This window comes from Monodon monoceros, unplaced genomic scaffold, assembly GCF_005190385.1.
Source record: "Monodon monoceros isolate NGI ecotype Baffin Bay Population unplaced genomic scaffold, NGI_Narwhal_1 Super_Scaffold_18, whole genome shotgun sequence".
In the NCBI taxonomy this organism is placed as follows: domain Eukaryota; kingdom Metazoa; phylum Chordata; class Mammalia; order Artiodactyla; family Monodontidae; genus Monodon; species Monodon monoceros.
In genome coordinates, this window is record NW_021703774.1 from 79,065,969 (window position 1) to 79,091,111 (window position 25,143).

The 25,143-nt window shown below is 47.2% G+C and overlaps 1 protein-coding gene across 1 annotated transcript in view; it reads right to left on the minus strand.

The window, feature by feature from the left end:
• Positions 1 to 531: 531 nt before the first annotated feature.
• Positions 532 to 25,143, minus strand: part of ATP1A1 (ATPase Na+/K+ transporting subunit alpha 1) — a 33,186-nt gene continuing 8,574 nt past the window's right edge. Inside the window, exons 2-23 of the mRNA XM_029227173.1 lie at positions 21,756 to 21,860; positions 21,005 to 21,064; positions 18,520 to 18,723; positions 17,753 to 17,866; positions 17,229 to 17,363; positions 16,999 to 17,116; positions 16,273 to 16,541; positions 15,547 to 15,745; positions 15,179 to 15,288; positions 13,130 to 13,264; positions 12,249 to 12,441; positions 10,807 to 10,982; positions 8,364 to 8,500; positions 7,361 to 7,511; positions 6,591 to 6,759; positions 6,291 to 6,445; positions 5,570 to 5,693; positions 4,251 to 4,396; positions 4,006 to 4,136; positions 3,615 to 3,716; positions 1,363 to 1,454; positions 532 to 892 (exon numbers count right to left, since the gene is read on the minus strand). Coding sequence (XP_029083006.1) covers positions 864 to 892; positions 1,363 to 1,454; positions 3,615 to 3,716; positions 4,006 to 4,136; positions 4,251 to 4,396; positions 5,570 to 5,693; positions 6,291 to 6,445; positions 6,591 to 6,759; positions 7,361 to 7,511; positions 8,364 to 8,500; positions 10,807 to 10,982; positions 12,249 to 12,441; positions 13,130 to 13,264; positions 15,179 to 15,288; positions 15,547 to 15,745; positions 16,273 to 16,541; positions 16,999 to 17,116; positions 17,229 to 17,363; positions 17,753 to 17,866; positions 18,520 to 18,723; positions 21,005 to 21,064; positions 21,756 to 21,860 — 3,054 coding nt within the window. The 3' untranslated portion in view covers positions 532 to 863. The remainder of the gene's footprint in view (positions 893 to 1,362; positions 1,455 to 3,614; positions 3,717 to 4,005; positions 4,137 to 4,250; positions 4,397 to 5,569; positions 5,694 to 6,290; positions 6,446 to 6,590; positions 6,760 to 7,360; positions 7,512 to 8,363; positions 8,501 to 10,806; positions 10,983 to 12,248; positions 12,442 to 13,129; positions 13,265 to 15,178; positions 15,289 to 15,546; positions 15,746 to 16,272; positions 16,542 to 16,998; positions 17,117 to 17,228; positions 17,364 to 17,752; positions 17,867 to 18,519; positions 18,724 to 21,004; positions 21,065 to 21,755; positions 21,861 to 25,143) is intronic.

The following is a 25,143-nucleotide window of genomic DNA, read 5'->3' on the forward strand; positions in this document are numbered from 1 at the left end:
CTAACAGACTGTGCATAATAGGTAGGTTTCTGCTTCTCAGACAGATCTTCGTCTAGAGACACTTGAGGCTGTCATGGTGGCGGTGATGATCTAAGAGGCCACAGGTGGGGCTGTGACCAGGACGGGAAGAGGAGGCCCTCCCCTGAGGGTCTGAAAATCCTTCTCGTGACGGGTGCGTCCGTCAAGAAGCAGATGTGAAGGCAGCAGGGGGAGTTCCAGCCATACCACCCGCAGTGGCCCACGGGAAAATGGGGAGGTAAGCTCACCTACTCAGACCACGAAAGCATGGGCAGAAAGTTTCCCCTTAATCTGCGGTCCTTAAACTTGAATGTGAAATCGGAATCACCTGGAGACTTATTAAACAGATTGCTGCTTAGCTTCTGGTTGAGTGGCCCCGGCTTTGCTGTGCTAACAAGTTCCAAGTGATGCCGACGAAGCTCCTGGCCAGGGACTCGTGTGCTGGGAACCACGGCTCCAGACCGATCACATAAGAAAATCTGGACCATGGAAGTGATGAGGGCATGAGACCAATTCCATTATAATAGCCATCTTTATTTGTAAAAATCCAGATATAAAATGTATTCTTTCAGTCTTTCCGAGTTTTCCTTTTTACAAAAACAACAAGGCACATAAAAACCTTCCCCGATGTTGTTCCCACAGACGGATGTTTCTCGGGCAGCCCTCCCCCCTCCCCCCCATATAGCTACATGCTTCATTCCGGGACATCTCGCTTCTTCCCCACATGCTTCGGTGCTTTCCTACCAGGGTAGAATTCCGAATTCCGAGACTGAAGTACACAAAGAGGGGGTGGGTGGTGGGTGCAGAGTGTGTGGCGTGATGCTCTCCGGCGTGCAGGAGGGGGTCTAGTAGTAGGTCTCCTTCTCTACCCAGCCTGGGGGGGGGGCCACAGAAAGAGAGAGAGATAAGTGACAGTGAGTCTTCCTCCTCGGGAGGGGGCAGAGGGAAAGACAGGAAGAATGGACCTCAGGGGAACAAAGCCAATGGGGGGGGGTGGGGTGTTTGACCCAAATTCAATCTGGGCCCTCAACTGTATTTATTTAAATGCTTTTATTAAGAGTAACGTGTTAATTGGAAAGAGGGTTTCGATTTCTGACCACGTTTCCACTGCATCCTATTTGGTTTGTATTTGGTCAGTTCTGAAACCTCAGCTGCGATCTCCATGCTGAGGATGGGCTGTGACTCAAAGTCAGCTTACAGTTGGCTTCCGATGGACTTAGCCAAGCAGACTGATTGTGGAGGAGCCCAAACACTTCAAAGGAAACAGAGCAAGAGCCGGTGGCCCCACGGGCGCCCCTCCGCAGCCCCCCCCCCCCCCCCCCCACTAAAAATGCCTGTTCTCACCGCCAGGGCGCCGCCTGATGACGAGCTTCCGGACTTCGTCGTACACGAAGATGAGGAGGGAGTAGGGGAAGGCACAGAACCACCAGGTAGGTCTGGAAGTAGAAGCAAGTGACAATGTGTACGTGTACGCGCAACTCAAAGGAAAAAGAAACCGCACGTCAGCGTAGTGATAATGAGCTAATCAGCCTGGAAGGAGAAGCCAAGTACAGTCGTGGGTAGCCGGCCGAGCATGAACACAGAACGCACGATGAACACAAACAGCCCGCTGCTGTGCGCTCGGGGCCCGGAGAGGCAGAAGAAAGCGGACCGCCACCTTCAGGTGGGTTTTCCACGAGAACTGGCTTGTAGGTCAGCTTAGATTTTTTTGTTGTTGACGATTCCAGAGCAACTGGACATTCTCTTTCTTCCGTTTCTAAAGTATTTAAGAAGCTCGCTCAAGTTTATCTGTCTGATGTCCTGGCACCTGAAGATAAAGAACTGCCGGTGTGGGTCACAACCAGTTCAATCATCCCCCGAATGTGGTCTCTGACAGTGGGGGCTTGGGGCAGTCAGGAGTGCACTGAGTCCCAGACCTGGGGAACAAGAAGCTCAACCCCAGCAGAGATCCGAGGCCTTTGGGGGCCCAGGGGCTGCTGCCACAGCCCCCAGCCTGGAAACAGGCTCCCCAGGCGCCCTCCAAAGGAGGCTGACGCTTTCTTGACTACCAGCTTCCCGCAGCAACCACTGGAGGAAGGCTGTCCCAAGACAGAGCTCTGGCATCTCCTCCTCCTCTGCCTGTCTCGTGTGTCCTCCACATGCTAGAAGATGACCTCGTTTGACTTGGGGACCCTTGTAACTAAGCCACCTTCCACGCTGGGTAGAACCTATTGGGAACAAGTTCTCTAGTCATAGCAAAAGATGCCCTGAGGCGCCACCAGCCTGTTGTAGGCTGAGATTTTGTAGAGATTTTCCATTTGGGCCTTTTAGAGAGCTCTGATCCTCCTGGCCTCCTCTTAACAAACAACGGCCCAAGATGACAGAATTCACCTTGGATAAGACTTGCTCCTGTTTCGTGCCAGCTCTGTGCAGGGGGCTGGAGACACAAAGTCAAAACAGATGTCGTGGCCCATGCTCTGAAAATAACAATCTATGCGAGAAGTGACAACACTGGCAAAGGAGGGCTGCTGCTGCACTCGCCCAGGAGGGTGAGATCACATGGGGACAAGCCCTGAGAAAACCAACCTTGAAGAACTATCGGGACTGACGGGGTGGGAAGGGAACAGCCTTCCCAAATATGTAGGCAGAAGAGAAGTACTGAATTCACCTAACATAAGCCTGGAAGGGTATAAGGCTAGGAAGACAGGCTGGCACAGTAACAAGACCCTGGATGCCAGGCTCCCCTTGCACCACAGATGGGCAGTCAGGGAAGCCAACAGGGTTTGGTTACTTTGGGGATGAGATCAGTGAGAGGAGGTGAAGGGCAACAGGCTAGTCGAGAGTCCATATGGGTCTGAGCGAGCATGGGAAGACTGATGTTTAGATCAAAAGCTTGACTCGTAGGATCCCATTTTCTGTGGTTTAGCATATTTTAATAGGTTGCAGCTGCCTAACCTCAACCAGTTGGCAGACACCCAGAAACACACTCAATGCTTCAAAACACTACTGGAGTTTGTGGCAAATCCTATATGTGAAAAGTCAGGTGTATCAAAAGTGCAGTCATTCACCATGTTTAAGGCCAGTCTGGTTCTGGCCAAAGACTAGTGGTCAGTCTCCTCCGATCCTCCACCCATGATCTCCTAACACTACCCGTGCTCGACTGTAAAGTAAAAGGACCTCGGATCTGCTCCACCATTGTCCTTCGAGAGCAGAAGAGTCAGAGGCCCACAGAGGTGAGGGGCTTGCCAGGCGACGCAGTGACTGGGTGGGCCAATCAAGACTGGAACCTGTGTCCCCAAACTCCAGCATATCCCCCACTGGCCTCAAGACGACGGGGCTGTGGCCATGGGGGACCTGAGCGCTCAGTGCAGTTGTGGCTGGTGAGCAAGCCCAAGGGCCAGAGCCCGGCTGGCCCTAGTGACAGCAAATCCTAAGCACAGTCTGGGGATTTGCTGGTCTGCATTACTGAGTCAGCCTTTCCTCATTTTCCAATCCAGAGGAACTCTTGTACACATCACCCAAAAGTTCCCAAAATAACAGCTACTAACGTGTGTCATGAGAGGAAAAGCCACACTTACTATTTCCCTCTTTCTGGAGCTAGAAGAGGATGGACTTACTTGAGGGGATACATCCTCAGGGCAACACCCATTCCAGGGCAGTAGGAAAGGAAAGCAGCAAGGGCCGTCTCTTCGAAGAGGCCAAATATTAAGATCTTGTTCCTAAAAAAACAAGGAGTGGGAAAAAGTTAAAAAACACAAACAGAAGTGTATCTTCTAATGCTACGTGTCAAATGGCAGGTCGATGTCTTTATGTATTATTAGTTGTACTTAGGAACCTGACTGAGGTCAGATGAAGAAACCTAGAAAACATTTTGCTTCCTCAATTTGCTCTGCAAATAAGTTTCCAGAAACTCTGCCCTGTGTGTCAGGTGCTGGGCTTTTGGCAAAGGGTTTAGACGTCACCAGACCCCTTCTTTGAGCCAGGACCCCCTGACTGTGCCCCACTCACTTCATCCCCTGCTGGAAGACAGAATTCCTCCTGGTCTTGCAGATGACCAAGTCGGCCCACTGCACCACCACGATGCTGACAAAGAAGGCTGTGTGGCAGGTGAACTCCACGATCTTCCTCTGTTCGTAGGTCTGAAATGCATAAGGCAGACAGATGAGCATGCGTGTCCAGAGGCCATGTGGTCCCACCCCGTGGGGCTGGAGGAGCTCCGTCCAGCACTGGTCAGGCGGGCAGCCCTCACTCACCCACTGCTGCCCGTAGCTATCTTCCACGTCGTTGATCCAGCGGTCATCCCAGTCTACTCGGACGCCCAGCAGGTGAGTCGGGAGGAAGCCGTTCTCAGCCATAATCACAAAGTAAGTGAAGAAGCCCCCCAGGGCCTGGATCATACCTGAGAGGTTGGAAAGACAACTCGAATGCCAGGGCCTGGAGGAAGGTCTTGGTCACTCACAGGCTATGATCGGTGGGACGGACGACCCGGGACACACTCCTCGCTCACACCTGCTCCACTATGAGTCACTTTTTAGAGGTTAAAAGACGGTACCCGGGCCTTGCTCTTAAACACCCATCTCTATTACTCGATCACCTGCTTCTATGAGGGCACGACCCTCGGGGGTGAAAATCTATTTCCCTACATTTTAATTCTGAAAAATTATGACCTTCCCTCCCACGTCGCAACATTTTTACACATCGCCTTTTTGCCAGCCGCTGTGGAAATCATGAAAGTGGCACTTTCTGACCTAATCTTTCTCCTCCCCCACTTTCAGGGTCGTTCTCCCCAGGACCCAATCCAATCACTATGCCCTCAACTTCCTGGGGTGGGATTTCAGCCCACGCTCTGGACACAGTCTTCCTTCTGCTCAAAATTAGGTCTTTCTGGCCATCAGCCAATTACTTTGTTGTCAGCAACTGTCAAATCAATCTTTTCCACATTTCCATAACGTACTATCTGTCCCATTTTACCCGAGCGTTCACAGTGATGTCACCCATTACTCCAGAAGAACAAGTTGCTAATGGTGGCTTCACCAAGTCTTCCTAAAGGCAGAGGATTTAGGATCAAAGGGTATTTTCACTGCCCACCGCCTAGACCACCTGTTAGCTGGTCATGCGCCACTGGTGGAACAGAAATCAAGCACTGGGGGTGGGGAGAGTGGGTGTGCAGAGTAGCCACTTGGCGGTGACCTAGTAGCCAAACCTGCAAACTCTGGGCAGTGAGTTAGGGTTTGCAGAGTCCAATGAGTGACAGATACTAGGTTTCCCCAGGAAAAGCCGCCTTTGAGTTAATAGTGCAGCTCCCAGGAACTGTGCCTGGCACTGGAAAGGCTCTGTGAGCAGGGGCATCCTTAGTCCTAGGGCAGATGAGCTCAGTCGCAGGTGCCCAGTCTAGAGAACTACGGGTTCTTGGCAGACAGCAAACGATTTATTCTCACTTGGAAAGGAATCTAAAAGAAAATCCCCAGTCTCACCCTAGGTCATGGCTCATCCTAGATTTGAAAGTCACCCAACGCTCGAAGTCTCAGAGGGCAGACACCACCCTACAGACACTTTAAATCCGCCGGCTCACCAATCTGTCCGTAGGCCATGCTGATCAACCGCTCGTTCACGAGTTTGTCCGTTTGGGGGTTTCTGGGCTGTCTCTTCATGATGTCGCTCTCAGCCTGCTCGTAAGCCAGGGAGATGGCAGGAACCTGGGGAGGAGGGGCGAGGAGGGATTTAAAATGATCAGAAACCAGCAAGCTGATGTTGTGAACCTTTTGTTTTAAAATTCTTGCCCTCCCTTTAAAAAATGTTTTTCATGGGCTTCCCTGGTGGCGCAGTGGTTGGGAGTCCGCCTGCCGATGCAGGGGACGAGGGTTCGTGCCCCGGTCCGGGAAGATCCCACGTGCCGTGGAGCAGCTGGGCCCGTGAGCCACGGCCGCTGAGCCTGCGCGTCCGGAGTCTGTGCTCCGCAACGGGAGAGGCCACAACAGTGAGAGGCCCGCGTACCGCAAAAAAAAAAAAAAAAGTTTTTCATAACATGAGATATTACGAATCCCACTTTCAAAAAAAAAAGGGGGGGCAAAATTATACAAAAGGGAAGATTTCTATCTGATAAATGGATGTTGTCAGCTGTCTTGAGGAATGATAACACCCAGTCTTTGATGCTGAGGCTGCCACACATTGGAAGTGTCACTACCGAGAATTTCTTCTCCTTACAGTGGCCACGGGGACCCAGAGAGCACAGCGGTGAATGCTAATGCCGCACCTTAACACTATGATGTGTGGAAGCCGTGACAGTCACTCACCATGTCTGTTCCCAAGTCGATGCAGAGGATGGTGACAGTCCCCAGGGGTAGTGGAATGTTGGCAATAATAAATATCAGGAAGGGGGTGATCTCTGGAATGTTACTGGTGAGGGTGTAGGCAATGGATTTCTTCAAGTTATCAAAAATCAGACGACCTACGAAAGCAAAAGACTGTTTTCACTGTGGAGCTTAATGAGAGGGACCAGATACTGCACACATCCCTTAAGCGTACAGAAACGGACACGGCTCGGCAGCATCTGGATAAGGTTTTGGTGGTCGCTTTACGTGCAGCACTCTCACCTTCCTCTACTCCAGTCACAATTGAGGCAAAGTTGTCATCCAGGAGGATCATGTCGGCAGCTTGCTTAGACACGTCTGAGCCAGCTATCCCCATGGCAACCCCGATGTCAGCCTTCTTCAAAGCCGGAGAGTCATTGACACCGTCGCCAGTTACAGCCACAATGGCGCCCTGCCAGAAAACGGAGGGATGCGGGTTAGGAATCGTGTGGTCTAGCGATGGGTACAAGGGAGGTGCAGCCTCCAGTCGCCTCTCGAGACAGACGCTGCTCCTTTCCCACTGAGACCCTACAGAGACGCGGAACCGTCTCAGCCAGGAATGCACACAGCCAGAGTCCAGGAGTGACAGTAAATGTGTCCCTCACCTGGTTCACAAGGGCTACTCAAAGTCATGACTTGGGTGAGCGGCGCTTTGGAAAGCCCCCCCACCCCCACCCCCAGGTCCTTGCCAGGTATGGGATGCGAGTCCCCTGGACATTCACATCTCCAGTGTACACATTAGGACCCTGCTCTGCTATTCCAGGCGAGTGCCGAAGCTCCGACTGTGGGCCACAGCGAAGACCCGTACAGTGGAGTACGTGTCTCGGCTGAACCGTGATCCAGTCACCACCCTTCTCTCTATGCCTGGAGCGTCTTACTGGCACGTGTATACTGAGACCGAGAGAAACTGGCTCATGTTTCCACCACTGTTGCTTTGTTTTTTGTTTTTACTGGAACTGCCATCACTGAGGTCAGTGGCGCCTGAAAGAGCCCGGCCCCAGCTGTGCGCTGACCTGTCTCTGGCAGCCTTCCACAATGATGAGCTTCTGCTGTGGAGAGGTCCTGGCAAACACGATCTCCGTGTGGTACTTCAGAATGTCATCCAGCTGCTCGGCAGTCATGTCCTTCAGATCACTTCCATGTACCACGCAGGCCTTGGCATCCCTGCCATGAGGACCGAAAGACAAGTCACCCGTCACTTCACCAGCACGGTGCTCACCCCCATGAAGGCATGTTGCCACACTACGCACAACACTTCGTAAACACCACAAAGCCAGAGGGAACTGTCCCCATTATGTATTATCTGTGCAGTGTTTTACAGGTTACAGAGCATTTTCATGTATATTACCTCATTCAAGACTCACAATAATCACTGGGCAGGCCTGTCTCTCATCTTCCTTTCCCCATCTTTATAAGACGCATTGAAATAACATAACTAAGTTTTAGGCGGTGACAGAGCTGACGGAAAACCAAACCCAAAGTAGGGTTTGTTTGGCTGGGGGTGAGTGGGGATGGCCCTAAACCTTAACAAAACATTAAAAACAAAGTTGTCTCAAGTTATCTATTCTACTTTATTACCAAAATCTCCCTTTCTGGCCTGAGCTACCTGGACAATTGTGCCTTGCCCATTTTACTTTGTTCGTGTGGACCTGAAAATGACAAGGTGCTGGGTGCAGGGCCGTATGTGTAGCGGTTAACAGTGTGAACTCAGAAGCTAGACTGCCGAGTGTACTGTGTGACTCAGCCTCAGCCTCCCTGCTCCGCAAGGTGGGAGAATCACCTACCTTCGTGGGTACCGTAGCAAGTGCTTAGAACGGCAGGCACCATCTAAGTGTTGCTTATGGTGACCGCTCTTATTGAAAACCCTCCCCAGGAACAAGGCTGTTTTCTGGCACTGGAGGGGCATCCCTAACCCGGAGCAAGCCTAGAAGAAAACTGTGTAGAACCAAGCTGAAGATGCCCAACTTCCAGCACCTGCACATTCAAGGCAACAGTGGTCTGACCTTCCCGCCTTACCTGGGGTTCACCTGGCTCACTGGAATGTTGAGGCGGGCAGCGATGTCTTCTACGGTCTCGTTTCCTTCCGAGATGATGCCCACACCTTTGGCAATGGCTTTGGCTGTGATTGGATGGTCTCCGGTGACCATGATGACCTGTGACAAGGAAGAGGACAATTTATTGAACGCAGCTGCCTAGCAAATGACCTTGAGAAGTCTTACAAGTACGCAAGAATAAATGTCAAGGATGATTCGGCTTGTAATATCAAAGGGAAAGAACTGCAAATATAAAACCGATAAACACGAGCTAGCCCAAAATACAGACGTGAGTTCACAGAAGACACAAAGCAATACCCAGTTTTTATCTTGGTACACAATCACACAGAATAAACAATATCTTTGTCCTTTTACACCATCACAGAAAAATACTCAAATTTACTGAAACCAACAACAACAAAAAAAAAACGATAAAAATCTGATGCTGGTGAGTAAAGGGTCAGCATTCTGAAACTGGCCCAATTTGGAGGGAAAGCAGTAAGTAACAAGAATTCAAATCAGTCACTGCTCTTTCTGACCCCAGATTATATTTAGAATACAGTCGAGGTGGCAGGAGAATAATTTTCACAAAGCTTTTCAGGGCAGTAGTACTCCTGAGAATGAGAAAGCGGAGAATCAAACAGCCAACAAGACAGACCACACGGGCTACACTGAGCCACGTTGTGTCGCAGCGCACCTGAACAACGCTCTGCGACTTAAGACCAATACAGAGCACACCGGACACTCCTTCCAAACCAGTACCTGAAAACACACAACACGTGCCATTCACCACATGAAGTGCATTAATTTAGAACAAGGCAAATATTTCAAAAGGACACTCTATGACATAAATCACAGCGAGATCCTTTTTGACCCACCTCTTAAAGAAATGGAAATAAAACCAAAGAGAAACAAATGGGACCTAATGAAACTTAAAAAGCTTTTGCACAGCAAAGGAAATCATAAACAAGACCAAAAGACAACCCTCAGAATGGGAGAAAATATTTGCAAACGAAGCAGCTGACAGAGGATTAATCTCCAAAATTTACAAGCAGCTCATGCAGCTCAATATCAAAAAAACAAACAATCCAATCCCAAAATCGGCAGAAGACCTAAATAGACATTTCTCCAAAGAAGATATACAGACTGCCAACAAACACGTGAAAGGATGCTCAACCTCACTAATCATTACAGAAATGCAAATCAAAACCACAATGAGGTACCACCTCACACCGGTCAGAATGGCCACCATCAAAAAATCTACAAACAATAAATGCTGGAGAGGGTATCGAGAAAAGGGAACCCTCTTGCACTGTTGGTGGGAACGTAAATTGATACAGCCACTATGGAAACAGTATGGAGGTTCCTTAAAAAACTAAAAATAGAACTACCATACAACCCAGCAATCCCATTACTGGGCATATACCCTGAGAAAACCATAATTCAAAAAGAGTCATGTACCACAATGTTCACTACAGCTCTATTTACAATAGCCGGGACATGGAAGCAACCTAAGTGTCCATTGACAGATGAATGGATAAAGAACATGTGGCACATATACACAATGGAATATTACTCAGCCATGAAAAGAAATGAAATTGAGTTATTTGTAGTGAGGTGGATGGACCTAGAGACTGTCATACAGAGTGAAGTAAGTCAGAAAGAGAAAAACAAATACCGTATGCTAACACATATATATGGAATCTAAAAAAAAAAAAAAGGTTCTTCAGAACCTAGGGGCAGGACAGGAATAAAGACACAGACATAGAGAATGGACTTGAGGACACGGGGAGGGGGAAGGGTAAGCTGAGACGAAGTGAGAGAGTGGCATGGACATATATACACTACCATATGTAAAATAGATAGCTAGTGGGAAGCAGCCTCATAGCACAGGGAGATCAGCTCAGTGCTTTGTGACCACCTAGAGGGGTGGGATAGGGAGGGTGGGAGGGAGACGCAAGAGGGAGAGGATATGGGGATATATGTGTATGTACAGCTGGTTCACTTTGTTACACAGCGGAAACTAACACAACACTGTTAAGCAATTACACTCCAATAAAGATGTCAAAGAAAAAAAAAAGTGCCAATGTAACTTTGTTAAATATGTTAAACCATACTACTTTTAAAATAAATTTATTTTATTTTAAAAAAAACTTACCAAGTCTTCTGCTCTTTTTAATTTGCTACATTACATTTCCCTTAAAAAGCTGATTTTTTTTTTTTTTTAATCCCTCATCTGCAGTTTACACCAACATTTTAATACCACTGTGGTCTTCTCTGGTGGTAACTAAAAAGCTTTGGAGATGAGAAATTGATACTCCAGGTGAGAAACACCAGCTGCCACATGGACCCCACAAGGCAACGTCACTAAGTAAGGTGCCCCGAGCTGCTGAGAGGTGATGCCAAAAAGGGGGGTGGGGCGTTACCTTAATTCCAGCACTTCGACATTTGCCCACGGCATCAGGGACGGCAGCCCGTGGTGGGTCGATCATGGAGATGAGCCCCACGAAGCAGAGATTATCAACAGGGAAATTCACATCATCGGTGTCAAACTGGAAGCCTTCGGGAAACTGGTCATCTGGCAGGAAAAGGTGGCAGAAACCTGCAGGAGGGCAGGGAGCCTGTGAGGACTTCTAGTGACAGAGGCAGCAGCAGGACAGTGGCTTATTATTCACTTAGTTTGGAAGGTTTTTTAAAGTCTACTTTTATAACCAAGTGAGTTTTATCGATCGTTTATGAATGGCACAGAATGCCTAGAAGAAAAACTGTGCAAAAGACAGAGTCCATCACTAAGCCTCAGAGGAAGAGGCTTTGTTCAATGTAGAGCAGACTGACTCTGGCACCAGGGTTTCCGGCTCCTAGACCTGCCCACTCAGTTACTGAGACGTGGCACATCATGTCATTATTTGTCTCCACTTCCGTCTCTGGGAAAAATCAAGGCCACATCTCTGCTCACTGTTCATCTAACCAAAGTATACCGCTGAGCACCCACGTGGGCCATCGTGCCAGCTTCTTTGAGGATAAATGCAGATCAGACACGTTCTGCCCAAGGGGTTTATATCTAGTATTACTGTTCACACAAGAATCATGATATTCAAGATATTTCTTTCAATGTTGTGTGAAGGTTACAGTGTACTTTAAAGTGGTATCAAGTGGAGTTCATATAAGAGAGGCTGCTTCTACTCTGGGGTGGGAGGTACAGAAACAAAAACCACTTAAGAGCGACCTTTCAGTTGGATAGAGACCTAAGACACCTCAAGTTAGACGAGAGCAGGTAAGAACATGAGTAAGGGACCAGTTCTAAGTTACCCAAACTAAGAACAGAAGAATTACATCAATAATGAATTTTTATCTGTCAACCTACAAGATTACAAATGCCACTTTCTCAATGACACAGTGGGTGAATGTACTTCTAATCCGAGGTGGCTGACAGAGCAGGAAGGACAGGTGGCATCCTGGGCCCCGAGTTTACCGTTCATCTAATTTATGAGCTGGCGGCACAAGCGCCCGTGTAAATTCGCAGCCATTCCGTGGCAGTCAGGAAGTGGCTTTATTCTAGATGCCCTAGGGAATTCCTTTTCATTTCGTTAAGTTTACAGATCACGGGCACAGCAACAAACGCCAGATCATAAAACTCTTTTCCCCTCTTTTTTTGAGCAAACAGAACTGACCAGCATGAGACCAAAGGTCAAAGTCCGAGTCAGAAGCAAACCAGCAGCATTTTGCTGCCCAGTGTCTCCAGCGCTTATTGTTTTCAGAACAATAGGGGGCAAGTAAAGGGAAGTTAACGAGAAACAGAGGTTAACCCAGTAACTTGCAATCGTCTCCTGGACTTGTTTGCGGCCCTGTTGCCAGGCTATCTGCATACCCAGCACGCGCTCTCCAAGACCACCCAGCTCCAGGTAGGCGTTCTGAAAGGCGTCCTTCAGCTCCTCGTCCAGGGGCTGCTCCTTGCCGTGGATGAGGATGGAGCTGCAGCGGTCCAGGATCCTTTCCGGGGCACCTTTCATCACCAGCAGGTGCCGGGGCTCAGCCGTGTTGGGGTTCTTGTGGATGGACAACTGTGAAGGATGGTGGAGATGCAAACGATGGATGGCTGGGCCGGACAGCCCAGGGAGGGAATTTTTTTCTTTTTTTGGCCGCGTCGCGCAGCTTGTGGGATCTTAGTTCCCCGACCAGGGATGGAACCCAGGCCCCTGTTAGTGAAAGGGTGGAGTCCTAACCACTGGACCACCAGGTAAGTCCCTAGTAGTTGTTTTCAAAAATATCCAAGATGCCCTATTTCTGAACTTTGAAGTGTCTCGCACCTTGTAACACACTCTGAATGCTACAGAAGAAACAAACGTGGCGAGGTGCTCATACATCCCTGACACGTGTTCATGTACACAATTTTCCCGAAGAAAATTCAGAAAAGGGACTGGCACACGTGTGTGCACCTGCAGCCCTACCCAGCCCCCTCTCCAAACGCCCACACCCACTCCAACCGACAAATGAGAATTCAAAAGGGCCCGGACAACGTATTAGAAGAGGCTTCATTTATCCTACTAATACTCAAATAAATTAGGATTTTCTATACGGAGGAGTCAGGGTAAGATGTAAAGTTAAAGCATTCATAAAGACTGTGACTCATTCGTTTCTAGAAAGCATTTCAGCGTGGAAAATTCCAAAAGGGATGATGGATCTTTTTCCAGCGTATGTCCTTCTTTTCTGTCCCCTCGGGCCCCCCACAAGCTCCCCAGACCCTCAGACCTGGTACTTGTTGGTGGAGTTGAAGGGTATCTCAACGATCTTGGTGTATCTCTCTCTCATCTCCTTCACAGAACCGCAGCACAGCTCAATGCACTTCAGGAGCGCGGACTCGGACGCATCGCCTGCAACGGCCCGCTGTGAACAGAGACGCCTCTGTTAGTCACCCTGAAAGTGCTCTACCCAGGCATCCCTGAAAGCCAGAGAAGACTCAGAATGTCTTCCCATCCATCAGGAGGAGAGGGGAGCTGGCAAGGAGGGGCACAGTTGTGGCGAGTGACCACGGCGTCATAGCCCCTAAACTCCAACCTCCTCCTTGCCAGCCTCCTGGCCTCCCGCCCCACCCAGAGGCCCCCCCCCATACCGGCGCAAGAAGGTGTCACCTACGCTTGGGAGAAGCACAACACACTCTTCCAGCCTACTCCGGCCTTTTTTACCTTCCCTGGGCCTGCTGAGAAGTCTCAAAGCCAACCATTCCCAACCACCTATTTCTAGTTATGAATCTGAAAATACAGAGTGAGAATGTAAATATTTACGGTACCCTTCACTGCCCTGCAATTTAAAAAAGAAAACGCCTTGGGTTCTCAGGACGGAGGGCAAGCTGTCTGTGTCAAGGGCAAAACAGGACTTCACATTCTAAACTAATTCAATTGTGCAGGAGTGTCTGGGCCTGAATGATGCCAGCTGAAAGCTATTATTAGCTCCAACGGCAATGTGATCAGCCACCATTTTAGTTAATGCATACATGTTCGGTAACACATATATTTTGTGTGATACACTGTAACACTTATATTTTGACATACTGAAAACATTTTCGGCTACAGCAAACTTACACACATAAACATTTTAGAACTCTGGCATGCCAGGCCGCACGTGCAGATAGCAAGTTAATGCTCACTTACAAATATGGTAGCCCTGTTTAACGAGAAATCTGGTGAAGTTTGGTAAGGAGCATGAAATAAGTGGGATCACTTTAGTAAAGGCCAGTTACTAAAGCAGAATAGGGCTGCATGCCTTTTTTTTTTTTGATAATGCCACTAATATAACATGGCCCCAACCCCCTGAAATAACTTAGAAATAACATCTCATGCTACCTTTCTGGAGCTTTTAAATGAGCAAAGACTGGATATTTATGAGTCCCTGTGCTCAAAGACTAGAAAATTTCCACTTTGAGGTAAGAAAAACGATGAAGCTGGCATCTCAAGTTTTATCCCAAGATCAACAACATCCTCCTCAAAACAACATCAATTCAATGCCAAGAGAATCTCCTTTAAAGAATAAAGGAATCCTATCTTCACGACAGAAGCCATCTCGGTTCCGTCGGAGCCACATTCTCTTCAACAACCCAGTTTCGACCCAGAACCACCACAGGCAGCTTTGGGGAGAGGGAGCCGCCCAGAGGGCCCCATGCAGCTCCTCTTGTCCGCAAGGACCTTGTGCAGCTCGTGACCTTTCTGGGACCAAGTCTTTACTGGGCCACACAGAAAACATCTCTCAGTCATTTCAAATTTCATGCAAATTCCACGGGGCTACGCTTAGCTTATTTCTGCAACATTAGTAGCCAGCTAAGAACAAATAAGATAAGAGAAATAACAGCTATTTTAAGAAAATAAATGGCTTAAGGGATTGACTGGAATCTGCTGTATCCTAATATGCAAATGCAATTCTTAAGTCACAAAAGTAGCCCTCACTGTCTGCTAGGTTAGGTGATCATCACATAAACTCAAGAGTAGTAAAGCTGGATTTTACTAATTAGGTTTTTCACCAGTAAAGATTGCCTCCCACCTCCCCCAACTCCTCTTTGGTCAGGTTTTACTGTATATTCCACTTTTACTGACCTATACTGACCGCAGGGTACTGAAAGTGTTTGGGGTCTACAGGCAACACAACTCAAGTTACACATAGCAAAGCATCCCATGGACCATTCCAAGTGTCCCAATTACTCTACAGCCCCCAAAGGTCACGTGCTCTTCAAACAGAACCCTCAGGTGGTGGTTCCTGGGTGGCATCTGCACACCTCAAAGGCAACCTTAACAGAACTGCTGAGCCGACCTTCAGGATAGGCAGGTTCTCCTGGTTAGCCTGAAACACGGCCCTGTTACAAAGCCCTGCAATTCTGGACAGAGCGAGCCAGGTGGCCGAGGTCTTGTCGAATGAGACACCTGGTGGAAGCAAAAAGAGAGGAAAATAATGCACTGGCTTTGCACTAAGGGCCCACAGAAATGTGAGGTGACACGTCTCATTTCCCAATGAACAAAACTAGTCAGGTTTTAGGCGTTTTCCAACCATGTTTGTACTGACATGCAAACAAAACCCCAAAAGACAAAAAACCTAAACCATCTAAAACCCTGACTCTTTACCAAATGATAAAAAGCAAGCAAGCAGGTGAGGCTCAGGTGTGGGCCGGGCCCTGGTCTTACCACTCTGATTCTCCGTCGTGTCGGCCTCGTGGATCTGATTGTCGAACCACATGTGGGCCACCGTCATCCGGTTCTGGGTCAGAGTTCCAGTTTTGTCTGAGCAGATGGTGGACGTGGACCCCAAGGTCTCCACAGCCTCCAGGTTCTTCACTAAGCAGTTCTTCCTGGCCATGCGCTTGGCGGTCAGGGTCAGGCACACCTAAAGCGTTGGAGCCAGATTACTTCTAACTCGACCAGGCGGCCATTCCATACTAACTCTGGCTACCCCCTAACATGGGAGAAATTTGCCTAAAACTAAATCTCTCCAAGCGTCCTCTGAAGTTGGAGGAAATAATAATGGTAACGTGTATGTGGGGCTTCCCCCACCCCCCTCCAAAAAGCAGACTATTAAGAAAAGTGAAAATAGCCAGGATGTACCATAGTCTGTTTTCCCTACTTTCCCCCTAGTTCTTCTCCTTTCTGTGCTACACTGTTCTGGATCACGTGATAAAATTCAAGGAAAAAAAAAGTATGCTTCTGGGTTACTATCTTCCGTATAAAAACATGCTGAGGTCTTTTCACTGTCTAACCCTACCAGGTGGCTCTGAAGAAAACCCACATACAAACACATGCAAAAAAAACCTAAGTCGGCAGCCCCCGCAGTCCCTGAGGAAAGGGTAGCGGATGACTCTCACACTCAGGCAGGCCGTCAGAGCGAGCGAGCATCGCCTTCCCCAAGCCTCTTACCGTGACGGTGGCCAGCAAACCTTCTGGCACGTTGGCTACAATGATGCCGATGAGGAAGATGACGGCCTCAAGCCAAGTGTACTCAAGGATCAGAGAAAGGATGAAGAACGACACGCCCAGGAACACGGCCACACCCGTGATGATGTGGATAAAATGTTCAATTTCCGCAGCAATGGGAGTCTGGCCCCCTTCCAGCCCAGAAGCGAGCGTGGCGATTCTGCCCATCACGGTGCGATCCCCCGTGTACACGACAATGCCACGTGCAGTACCTTAAAAGGAGGAGGAGGGGGAATTGTACTAAATTTTACCAATGAAGCCGCAGAATCTGCACAATTACCTGGCAGGTTTTTAAAAAAAGAGACAGAACACACGTTTTTAAGGGCCAGCTCCTTGGCGGTACACGCCGTCTGTTTTAAACTATAGGGACTGTGGCAAAGGGATTTCTCTCCATTAGCAGGACAGCGGCTCCAAACCCCACACTAGCTTAGCACTGCCAACAGAAGAGGCACGCAGAGGTGGAGGGAAGAGGGAAAAAACAGCCCCAAGGCCTCCTGGGTCTTCCTGCCAGCAAGTCAATTGCTTCTGCTCTGTGCCTAACTGAAGTGGTCAGAAATGGGGCCAATAAGACAAAAAGAGAAATTGTGGCCGTGGGTTCATTTTGGTGGTGGTTGTTAATGCCCAAAATAAATGCCACGCCGTGCTGAAGAGTGCTTGAAAACGGTCTACCTTCAACGCAGTTGGTTGAAAAAAAGGCAATGTTCCGTGTCTCCAGGGGGTTTTCATTGGTGAAATCCGGAGACCTGGTCTGCGGTTCTGATTCTCCAGTGAGTGAGGAGTTATCCACCTGCCCGTGAGAAAAGTAAGACACGTCATGTGAGCAACACGAGCCTCATCCCGGGCTACTGGCCCACTCAACTCACTCTGTCCGGAACTATGGAGACTCTGTTTAAACCTACCTTGCAGCCGTTTGCAGAGATGATTCTGAGATCAGCAGGGATTCGATCCCCTCCTTTCACTTCCACCAGATCCCCAACGACAACTTCTTCTGCATTTATGCTCATTTTTTCACCATTTCGAATCACGAGGGCTTGCTTTTGGAGGGAGAATACAGTTTACACCATTCCATCGGATAAAAACCAATACCAGCAAGAAGGTAGTGTCAAAATTACAAAATGATCTGTAATCCTAATTAGCTGAATGTATAGCAAAGATATCAATCTGTTTACTTATACAAGTTACAAAAGCTTGCTCAAGTTATCTATGAGGCAGTCCGCATGTTGCCATCGTGCTGTGTACATTCAGAGGGAAGACACTCACTTTTTGGGGTATAAGAAAAACAGGTCTGGTTTTGGGTGTGGGGAGAAGGCATCCTCCTCTCTCTGATGGAGCCACTGAATATTTGGAAAACCTTAACTTCACACCAGCTCCAATTCTTGGGGCTGTCAAGTCACCTGATGGAGAAGGACAAAGCAGCAGGTACCTGAGGAACCATGTTTTTGAAGGACTCCATGATCTTTGAGCTTTTAGCTTCTTGATAGTAGGAGAAACACCCAGTTATGATGACGACGGCAGACAGCACCACACCAAGATACAGCTGGGACAGAACAAACAAGTTAGGATGCATGGCTCTTGGTAAAGAATTGGGAACATTCAGTTAATTTTCGACTGGATAAAAACCAGACTTTTAACAGAGATCAAGGCTTCAGAAATACAGAACTCATGTCTTCATGTTTATCTTCCGCGAGACGGTGTACAAGAGTGTCAGAAATGGAGTCACACTGACGCTTGGTCACTAGCTTGACAGACTTTGGGAAATATTCTCCATGAATCAGTTTCTCCTGCTTTATTAAAGAAAGATATTTTCAAAACAACTTGTGACTTCTGAAGAATGGCCACCAACCATTTCTGGACGTGTGTAATGTTCCAATATTAAAAGCTGCGCTCTGCCGCTCAGTGGCAGCAAGACCTGAGCCAGGGCCCGAGCGGAGCTGCTTGTTCACAGAAACAACATGCAGGGCAGAGGCCCAGCTTGGAAGAACATCTACACACAGGGCAGGAGATGGGAGAGAGAACTTGAAACGAAGAAGGAAGAACGGATGGGCCTTGAAGGCAATCGTTGCTGATGCTACTTTTCCCCAGTGTTTAAAACCATCAAGTAACCAGTGGTAACTGAAAATAAATAGGTGGCAAAGACAGAGGATACTTTATGCATACCTAATAATCCAAATTAGAAACGACGGCACTCACATTATCATTTTGAGGTTCCTCTTCTGTAGCAGCTTGGATGCCATAGGCCAAGAAACAAAGAATTGCTCCAATCCACAGTAACATTGAGAACCCCCCGAACAGCTGCCGACAGAACTTGACCCATTCGGGGGTCGTGGGAGGGGGAGTGAGGGCGTTGGGACCGTCTCGGGCCAGGATCTCAGCAGCTCGGGCAGTTGTTAAGCCCTGAGAAATAGAGGAACATAAATAAGACAAACTGCTTCAGGACTTACAAGCTAATACAGCCACCTGACAGCTGGGAAGCTGCAATAAAAGAGTTGAGGAGAAAACTAAATGTCCCAGGGCAATGTAGAAGCTGGAAAATTCTGATGATTCCCCGCCTAACCCCTGCCCACGTCTGCAACAGTTCAGGCAGACAACAGCCCAAGTTTCCTGAGGAACCTACAACACCCAAACTAAAATTCTTTTAAAATTGATCCACGGACAGACTGGAATCTGGTCCGGTCTCTTCCGAGTCTTAGATAAGGGATTCATGCCAAACTGCATTTTTACCAAAAAGATATCAATCTTAACTAATCGATTCAGTTTTGCAAATTAAGAGCTTAAGAGTTTCCTATGTACTGAATCTGTCAGGGAAGCGGGGGGGGGGGGGAATCACTCTATCAATATCAAAGGAGGAAAAAAAATATCTGTCAGAATCCAACCTGTTATTGGGTTAACTTGCCAAGCTTCAGTATAGAACTTTATTCTTTGGACGGCAATTAAAATACTTGTCTGGGGCTTCCCTGGTGGTGCAGTGGTTGAGAGTCCGCCTGCCGATGCAGGGGACGCGGGTTTGTGCCCCGGTCCGGGAGGATCCCACATGCCGCGGAGCGGCTGGGCCCGGGAGCCATGGCCGCTGAGCCTGCGCGTCCGGAGCCTGTGCTCCGCAACGGGAGAGGCCACAACAGTGAGAGGCCCGTGTACCGAAAAAAACAAAAAAAACAAAGAAAACCAAACTTGTCTGGCAGGGAAGGGTTCACACATGTGCGTATTTGAGCTAACCCCCCCGGACACCTGTCAGTTGAAAAGTGTTCACTGGAAGAAGCAACCACTGTACTGAGGCCCTGCTGTTTTCTAATGGGCCTTAAAACCAAGATGCAATGACAGCAGACAAGAGACATGAGGCTCCCGGCCATGAGGGGAAAATGTGATTACTTTCATCATAGAATATCAACTCATAAAAAAGACATAAAACACATTTTTGCCTGAAGTGTGTATATATATTTTGTTTTCATGTTATTTTTAATATTGGAGTTAACTAGGGAGTATAGGGAAAGGGATAAAGAACATGAAATGTTTCAAGGAAAACAAGGACTTACTTAGGACCCTCCCCTGCCTCAAGTTCGTGATGTGATCCCTGGACAGAATAACCACCACCACCACCAGCCATCTGAGCTGTCTCTACTTGTTGAGCACTGAGTCAATCCAGTGCTTCCAATTAATTGTTTAATTCTCACCACAACCCATTTTACAAGTAAGATAACAGACCCTAAGTAACTTAGGGTCCCAAAGAACATACTTCATAGGAATCTAATGAAAACTTCAGTGAGATAACCCATGTGATGTGCTCAGAGAGGAACTGCCTGCTGGGTCTTAGAGTCAGGCCTCCTCTCAGAGCTTAAGGCCCCCAGACTTCTCAGAACTTCTTGATAATTTATTGAAACAATAGCTACATACACTCTAGTCATTCCTCAGACTTTCTAGTGATTGTCTAGAAAATAACAAACTCCACCCCTGCGCCTGACTGTTTACTTTTATATTGTGTGTGGCAAAGTTAATATCAAAATCCCCTCGATAACAAGGATACACAATACATACTTTATTTAAAGGTTTCTTTGAGCTGTTCAAAAAACAAGTTTCAAATAAATGATAGAATAAACCAAAGGCTCTGACAAACAGCAATGAGCTAGCTGATAAAAGTGCAAAAATCTGAATCGTTCAAGATTCAACTAGTTGAAATAACTCAATTTAACAAATGTACAAGAATAAAGAGAAGATTTGTAATCACAAGGTCGGGGATGAGCACGGCTTTGGAGCTTTTCAGTTTCAAATCCTGGGACTCCCACCTATTGGCTGTCACCTGCTATAAGATGGGGAAAGTAACACGCACTTCCAAAAAGTTTCAGGGGAAACAAAATAGTAAACAGCATATAAGAGCCCCGGCCCTGGGACTTCCCTGGTGGTCCAGTGGTTAAGACTTGGCTTTCCAATGCAGAGGGTATGGGTTTGAGCTCTGGTCAGAGAACTAAGATCCTACATGCCTCGCAGCCAAAAAACCAAAACGTAAAAGAGAAGCAATGTTGTAACAAAAAAAAAAAAAGGGCCCGAGCTTTGTGCACGTCATGTAGCAGACACTCAGATGGTGGCTGTCGTTGTTCTCCTTGAGTCCCTAAGGTTAGGCCTGTGATACTGGGGAAAACGGGATAGGGAAAATCAGGATTCTATACAACCAATTAGAACATACTCGGCTCAAGTCCGTTCCGTATTTGCGATGAAGCTCGTCAAGGCTAAGTTTATGGTCATCCTAAGGGAAAACAGAAGGAAAAGAATTAAACACTGTATCATTTAAAAAAAAAAAAAAGATTTTAAAAAGCATCAATGTCAGCACTCCTATCATTGGGCTCAGAAGACAAGTTTTTCTTCAGTGCACAAGTTAGTCTACTTTCACCATCGTTGCCCAATGACTTGGCAACCATACAGCTACCTACTGAATAGTCTTCACTGGAGAACGGCCCAAGCTGTGTGATGGGAGCCCGACTGTCTGCCACCTATCGTCAGAGAAACCCAACAGTCTTAGAGACCTATGAGACCTCATCTACCTTCTCTGATGACCAGGCAGATTACAGACAGGTTGCATCTGTGGATGCCTCCGCAGCCTGCAGAGGCTGGAAGTTCTCCGTGTTCAGTACGATGCAGACACACAAAAGCAAAGGCCCACGATAATATCATCCACAGTTCCTCTGTGGACCTTTGGTTATGCCGGAGCGTTGAGTAACTTGTCCAACCCTCTAACGGCTTTTATAACGAAATTTTTCCATAGCAACCTCTACAATTCAGTAAAATCTGTACAACTGCTGTAATCTCTTTACTTTGAAAATGAAGCAAGTCTCTGACTGAAGGATGACTGGGGGGAGGGGTACCATAACACTCAAAGGAGGTAAGATACAATTAATTTTTAAGACGAACAAAGAGCAGCCTTCCTCCTAGTACTTTACCATAGAAACTTCCTTCTTCAGCTCATCCATATCCCTCTCTTTCTTGGCCTTCTTTTTGTCGCCATGCTCTGAAACAGCTGCGGGTTCATATTTATCACGTCCAACCTACAGAGGAATGTGGGAAACGTGTGGTTGTGAATTCAGAACAGCATTTCGAAACTCAAGATTGTGGAGAAAGGAGTTTCAGCAGTTTTAGGAGAGCCATCATTTTGAAGAGTCACTGGGCTAATATCCACGGAAATACATGTTCTAAGGCTGCATACTCAACAACAGTCTAGGATTGATACTGCCATCACTAGCTCAGGTCAGGCCATCTGCACCCTAGGGCATTAAGACCAGTGGGAAAGTCCTGTCAGGCCTCAGAATGGCCCTGCCAGTTGCTTCCATTTGGGGTAAATGGGGGGAGAGGGTTGTGCTGTCAACATCTCCATGCCTTGGCCCTCCATCTTCCCCACTGAAAGATGAAACTATCCTCACATCACTAACTTAGAGTACAGTATAGTACTTAAGCACTTGGATTCTGAATCAGACAGGTTCATACCCTGGGCTCCACCACTTAATAACTGTGTGTCCTTGGGCAAGTCACTAATTCTGAAATTCTTCTGTTCTCTTCCCTAGAATGGAGCTAATGGCGCCTACCTCCTTAGAGGTTTGAGAGGATTAACTGAAACATACACCTAAATGCGAATGACTTTTATTATGACGTTTAAGTTCTTATCTTTGCAAAGAAGTCATTTCGGATCAACTTTAAATATCTTTAGGGTTTGCCTTAAGAGCACTGACCTTTTCATCTTATTAAAAAAAAGTCAGCCCAAGGATCCTTCAAATTCTTCAAGTGAAAGACAAACAAAGGGAGTCCCCACCCCAATCTGCAGCCCGAGAATAAAGCCCCCAAATGAAAGTCCCTGGAAATATTTTGACATAAGCAGGATGTAGGAAAAGCATGTGCATTATCACACAATTCGCAGGATCCACCTACGCCTCTTGAAAACTGGAACAATTTTTAGAGAAAACGTTGATTCCACAGTTTAAATTTAGACTGTTCCACTCCCCCACCTCCTGTTGAAAATGCCTGAGCTCAGCTACACAAAGCCTGAACTTGGTGCTCCCAAGGCTAGTAGTCCCTGGAGAGAAGGCGCCCCTCACTCCAGAGGCCCCCCAGCCCACAAACTGATACTATCACCTAAGAAGGGCAAAGAAAGGCAATTATATTAGCAATTTTCTTACAATGGATGCTATGTGGTGCTATCTGTATTCATTTGTGGCTCTCCCTTAATCACTTCTGATTTTCAGGAGTACCTCACCAGCTACTAAAGCAACAAGTAGAAACACTGTCTAGATTAAAATTGTACTGTGCTGAATATAAAATAAATTTTAAAACATCAAAGCATATAGGTGTCTTTCAGTCATAGCTGATATGGTTGCAAATAAATACAATGTTCACTTGAATTTGAAAATACCTTCTTAAGACTCTAAAGAGATCCTGGCTCCAGGTTAGTTAGTGTTGCCAAAACACAGAGACACATACAGTATTCACATTGCTCAACTTGTGTGGTCACATTTACAGTGTTCCCTGCCCATTAACTCTTTGAGAGTGTTCTTTAGTTTCTGCGTCTTATCTGTTAAGAATGAAGCAAGTCTAAAGACAGTCAACATTCTCCACATTCTCTCCACTACAGAGCAACCACACGTTGCCAGAGAGCCTCTCTGGGAGAGCCCTGGGGCCAGAGTTAAAATGAAACATCACACACACACTGGAAGCAAACAGACAAAACAAAGGACGGGGCTCCCACCAGAGAGGAACTGAAGTGGGACTTCCTTCATATATTTAATAAGGAAGCACAACACTGAAAAAGCACGTCAAAGACATCGACTAGGGATCTCTAAAAGACTCACGTGGCCCGTTTGTATTGATTTCTTAAATCCAGTTCACAAATTCTCATTAAGCAAGTTGAGTATCATTAAAACATATCTAATTTCAAGATACGAAAATCAGAGTTAAAAGCCGTCTGCCTCACCATCTGTAGGCTTTGATTATTCTCCGACTTCCGATACTTTCCACTCCGAAAGATGGGGAGAGAATTATTGGAGCAGCTAGACCTTGGACATGTTCCAGAGTTTTATCCCCATTTACAAAACAGATCTCCTGCCTGAAGCTTCTCAGTTATCAGTGGTTAAGGTAGCTGGAAATCAAGATTCCCTAATAACCCTCCCCATTCTTCATCCCTTCACGGCATATAAGGGGTGGTGGTTTAAAACAGGATATCTGTGAAAGAGACAGGGGAAGTGCTAACAAGTGATATTTCTTCTCCTTCAAGCTTTAATTGTTTCACTAAGCAATGTCCAGAAGACTAGGCAGCTTATGCAATTCAGTGCTTCCCTACAAGTAAAACAATAATACTAGCTTATCTTGATGGGAACCAAATATTACTCGAGTCCCTACCAATCTCAAATACTAACTTCAAAGCAGAAAAAAAAATCTGTGTGTGTGTGTTTGGGGTGGGGTGCAGTGGTGCAGGGTAGGACAGGGAACAACCTAAAATTAGGTAGACAGCATTTTCTTTATTATTTCTTTTAAAAGCATTTGGGAAAAACAAAGGTCATGAAAAGGGGAATGATAATATGGTCTCCCGCATCTACTGCGATGACCTGCCCACTCCTCTGGGCACTGGGCACACAATTCCCACTGTTTCCATTAGGGAATGCAGGTCAGTTCTCCTTCCTCCACGGAAGACAGGCAGTGAGTGACCAGGCTCCCTTCAACAGCACCCTTGGGCACCAGTGTGCCGTCTCTGAGAAAGGGGAAGGGTACACAATGGAGGCTCAAGGCCACTGTCATACCACCCCCCCAAAAGGGCCACTTGTGAACATTTGTTTTTCCCATTCTAATTTAGGAAGTGGGAGGTCACAACAAGGGCAGGGGCTTGCCCAGTGTGACACAGCCTAAAATAAAGTGTCATTACTTCGCCCTGTGCTTCCTGGGGATTTCATCCTCTCAACGGTTCACTATGAGTTTCGCCACCAGTTGATCTGGGTAGAGGGAAAGGGTGCTCAGGAGATGGGGTGAGAAAATTCTTGACAGGAGGAACCAAGGTTGAAACCTGGAACAAGGTGTGCTTGTTTATTATTATTTTAGTTGTTTCAAACTAGTTTCTTTAGGGGTTCCATTTTCACTCCTCAATGGATTTTATGCATTTCTCAGATGCTTCTTCACTCATTAGTTCATCTAGTTCTGAAGGGTTACTGAGTGTCACCTTGATCAGCCAACCATCTTCATAACAAGATCCGTTGACAAGCCGTGGATTTTCTGCAAAAGCTTCATTAATTTCAGTTACTTCTCCTGATAGAGGAGAAGAGAGTTCACTAGCAGCTTTTCCACTTTGCAAAG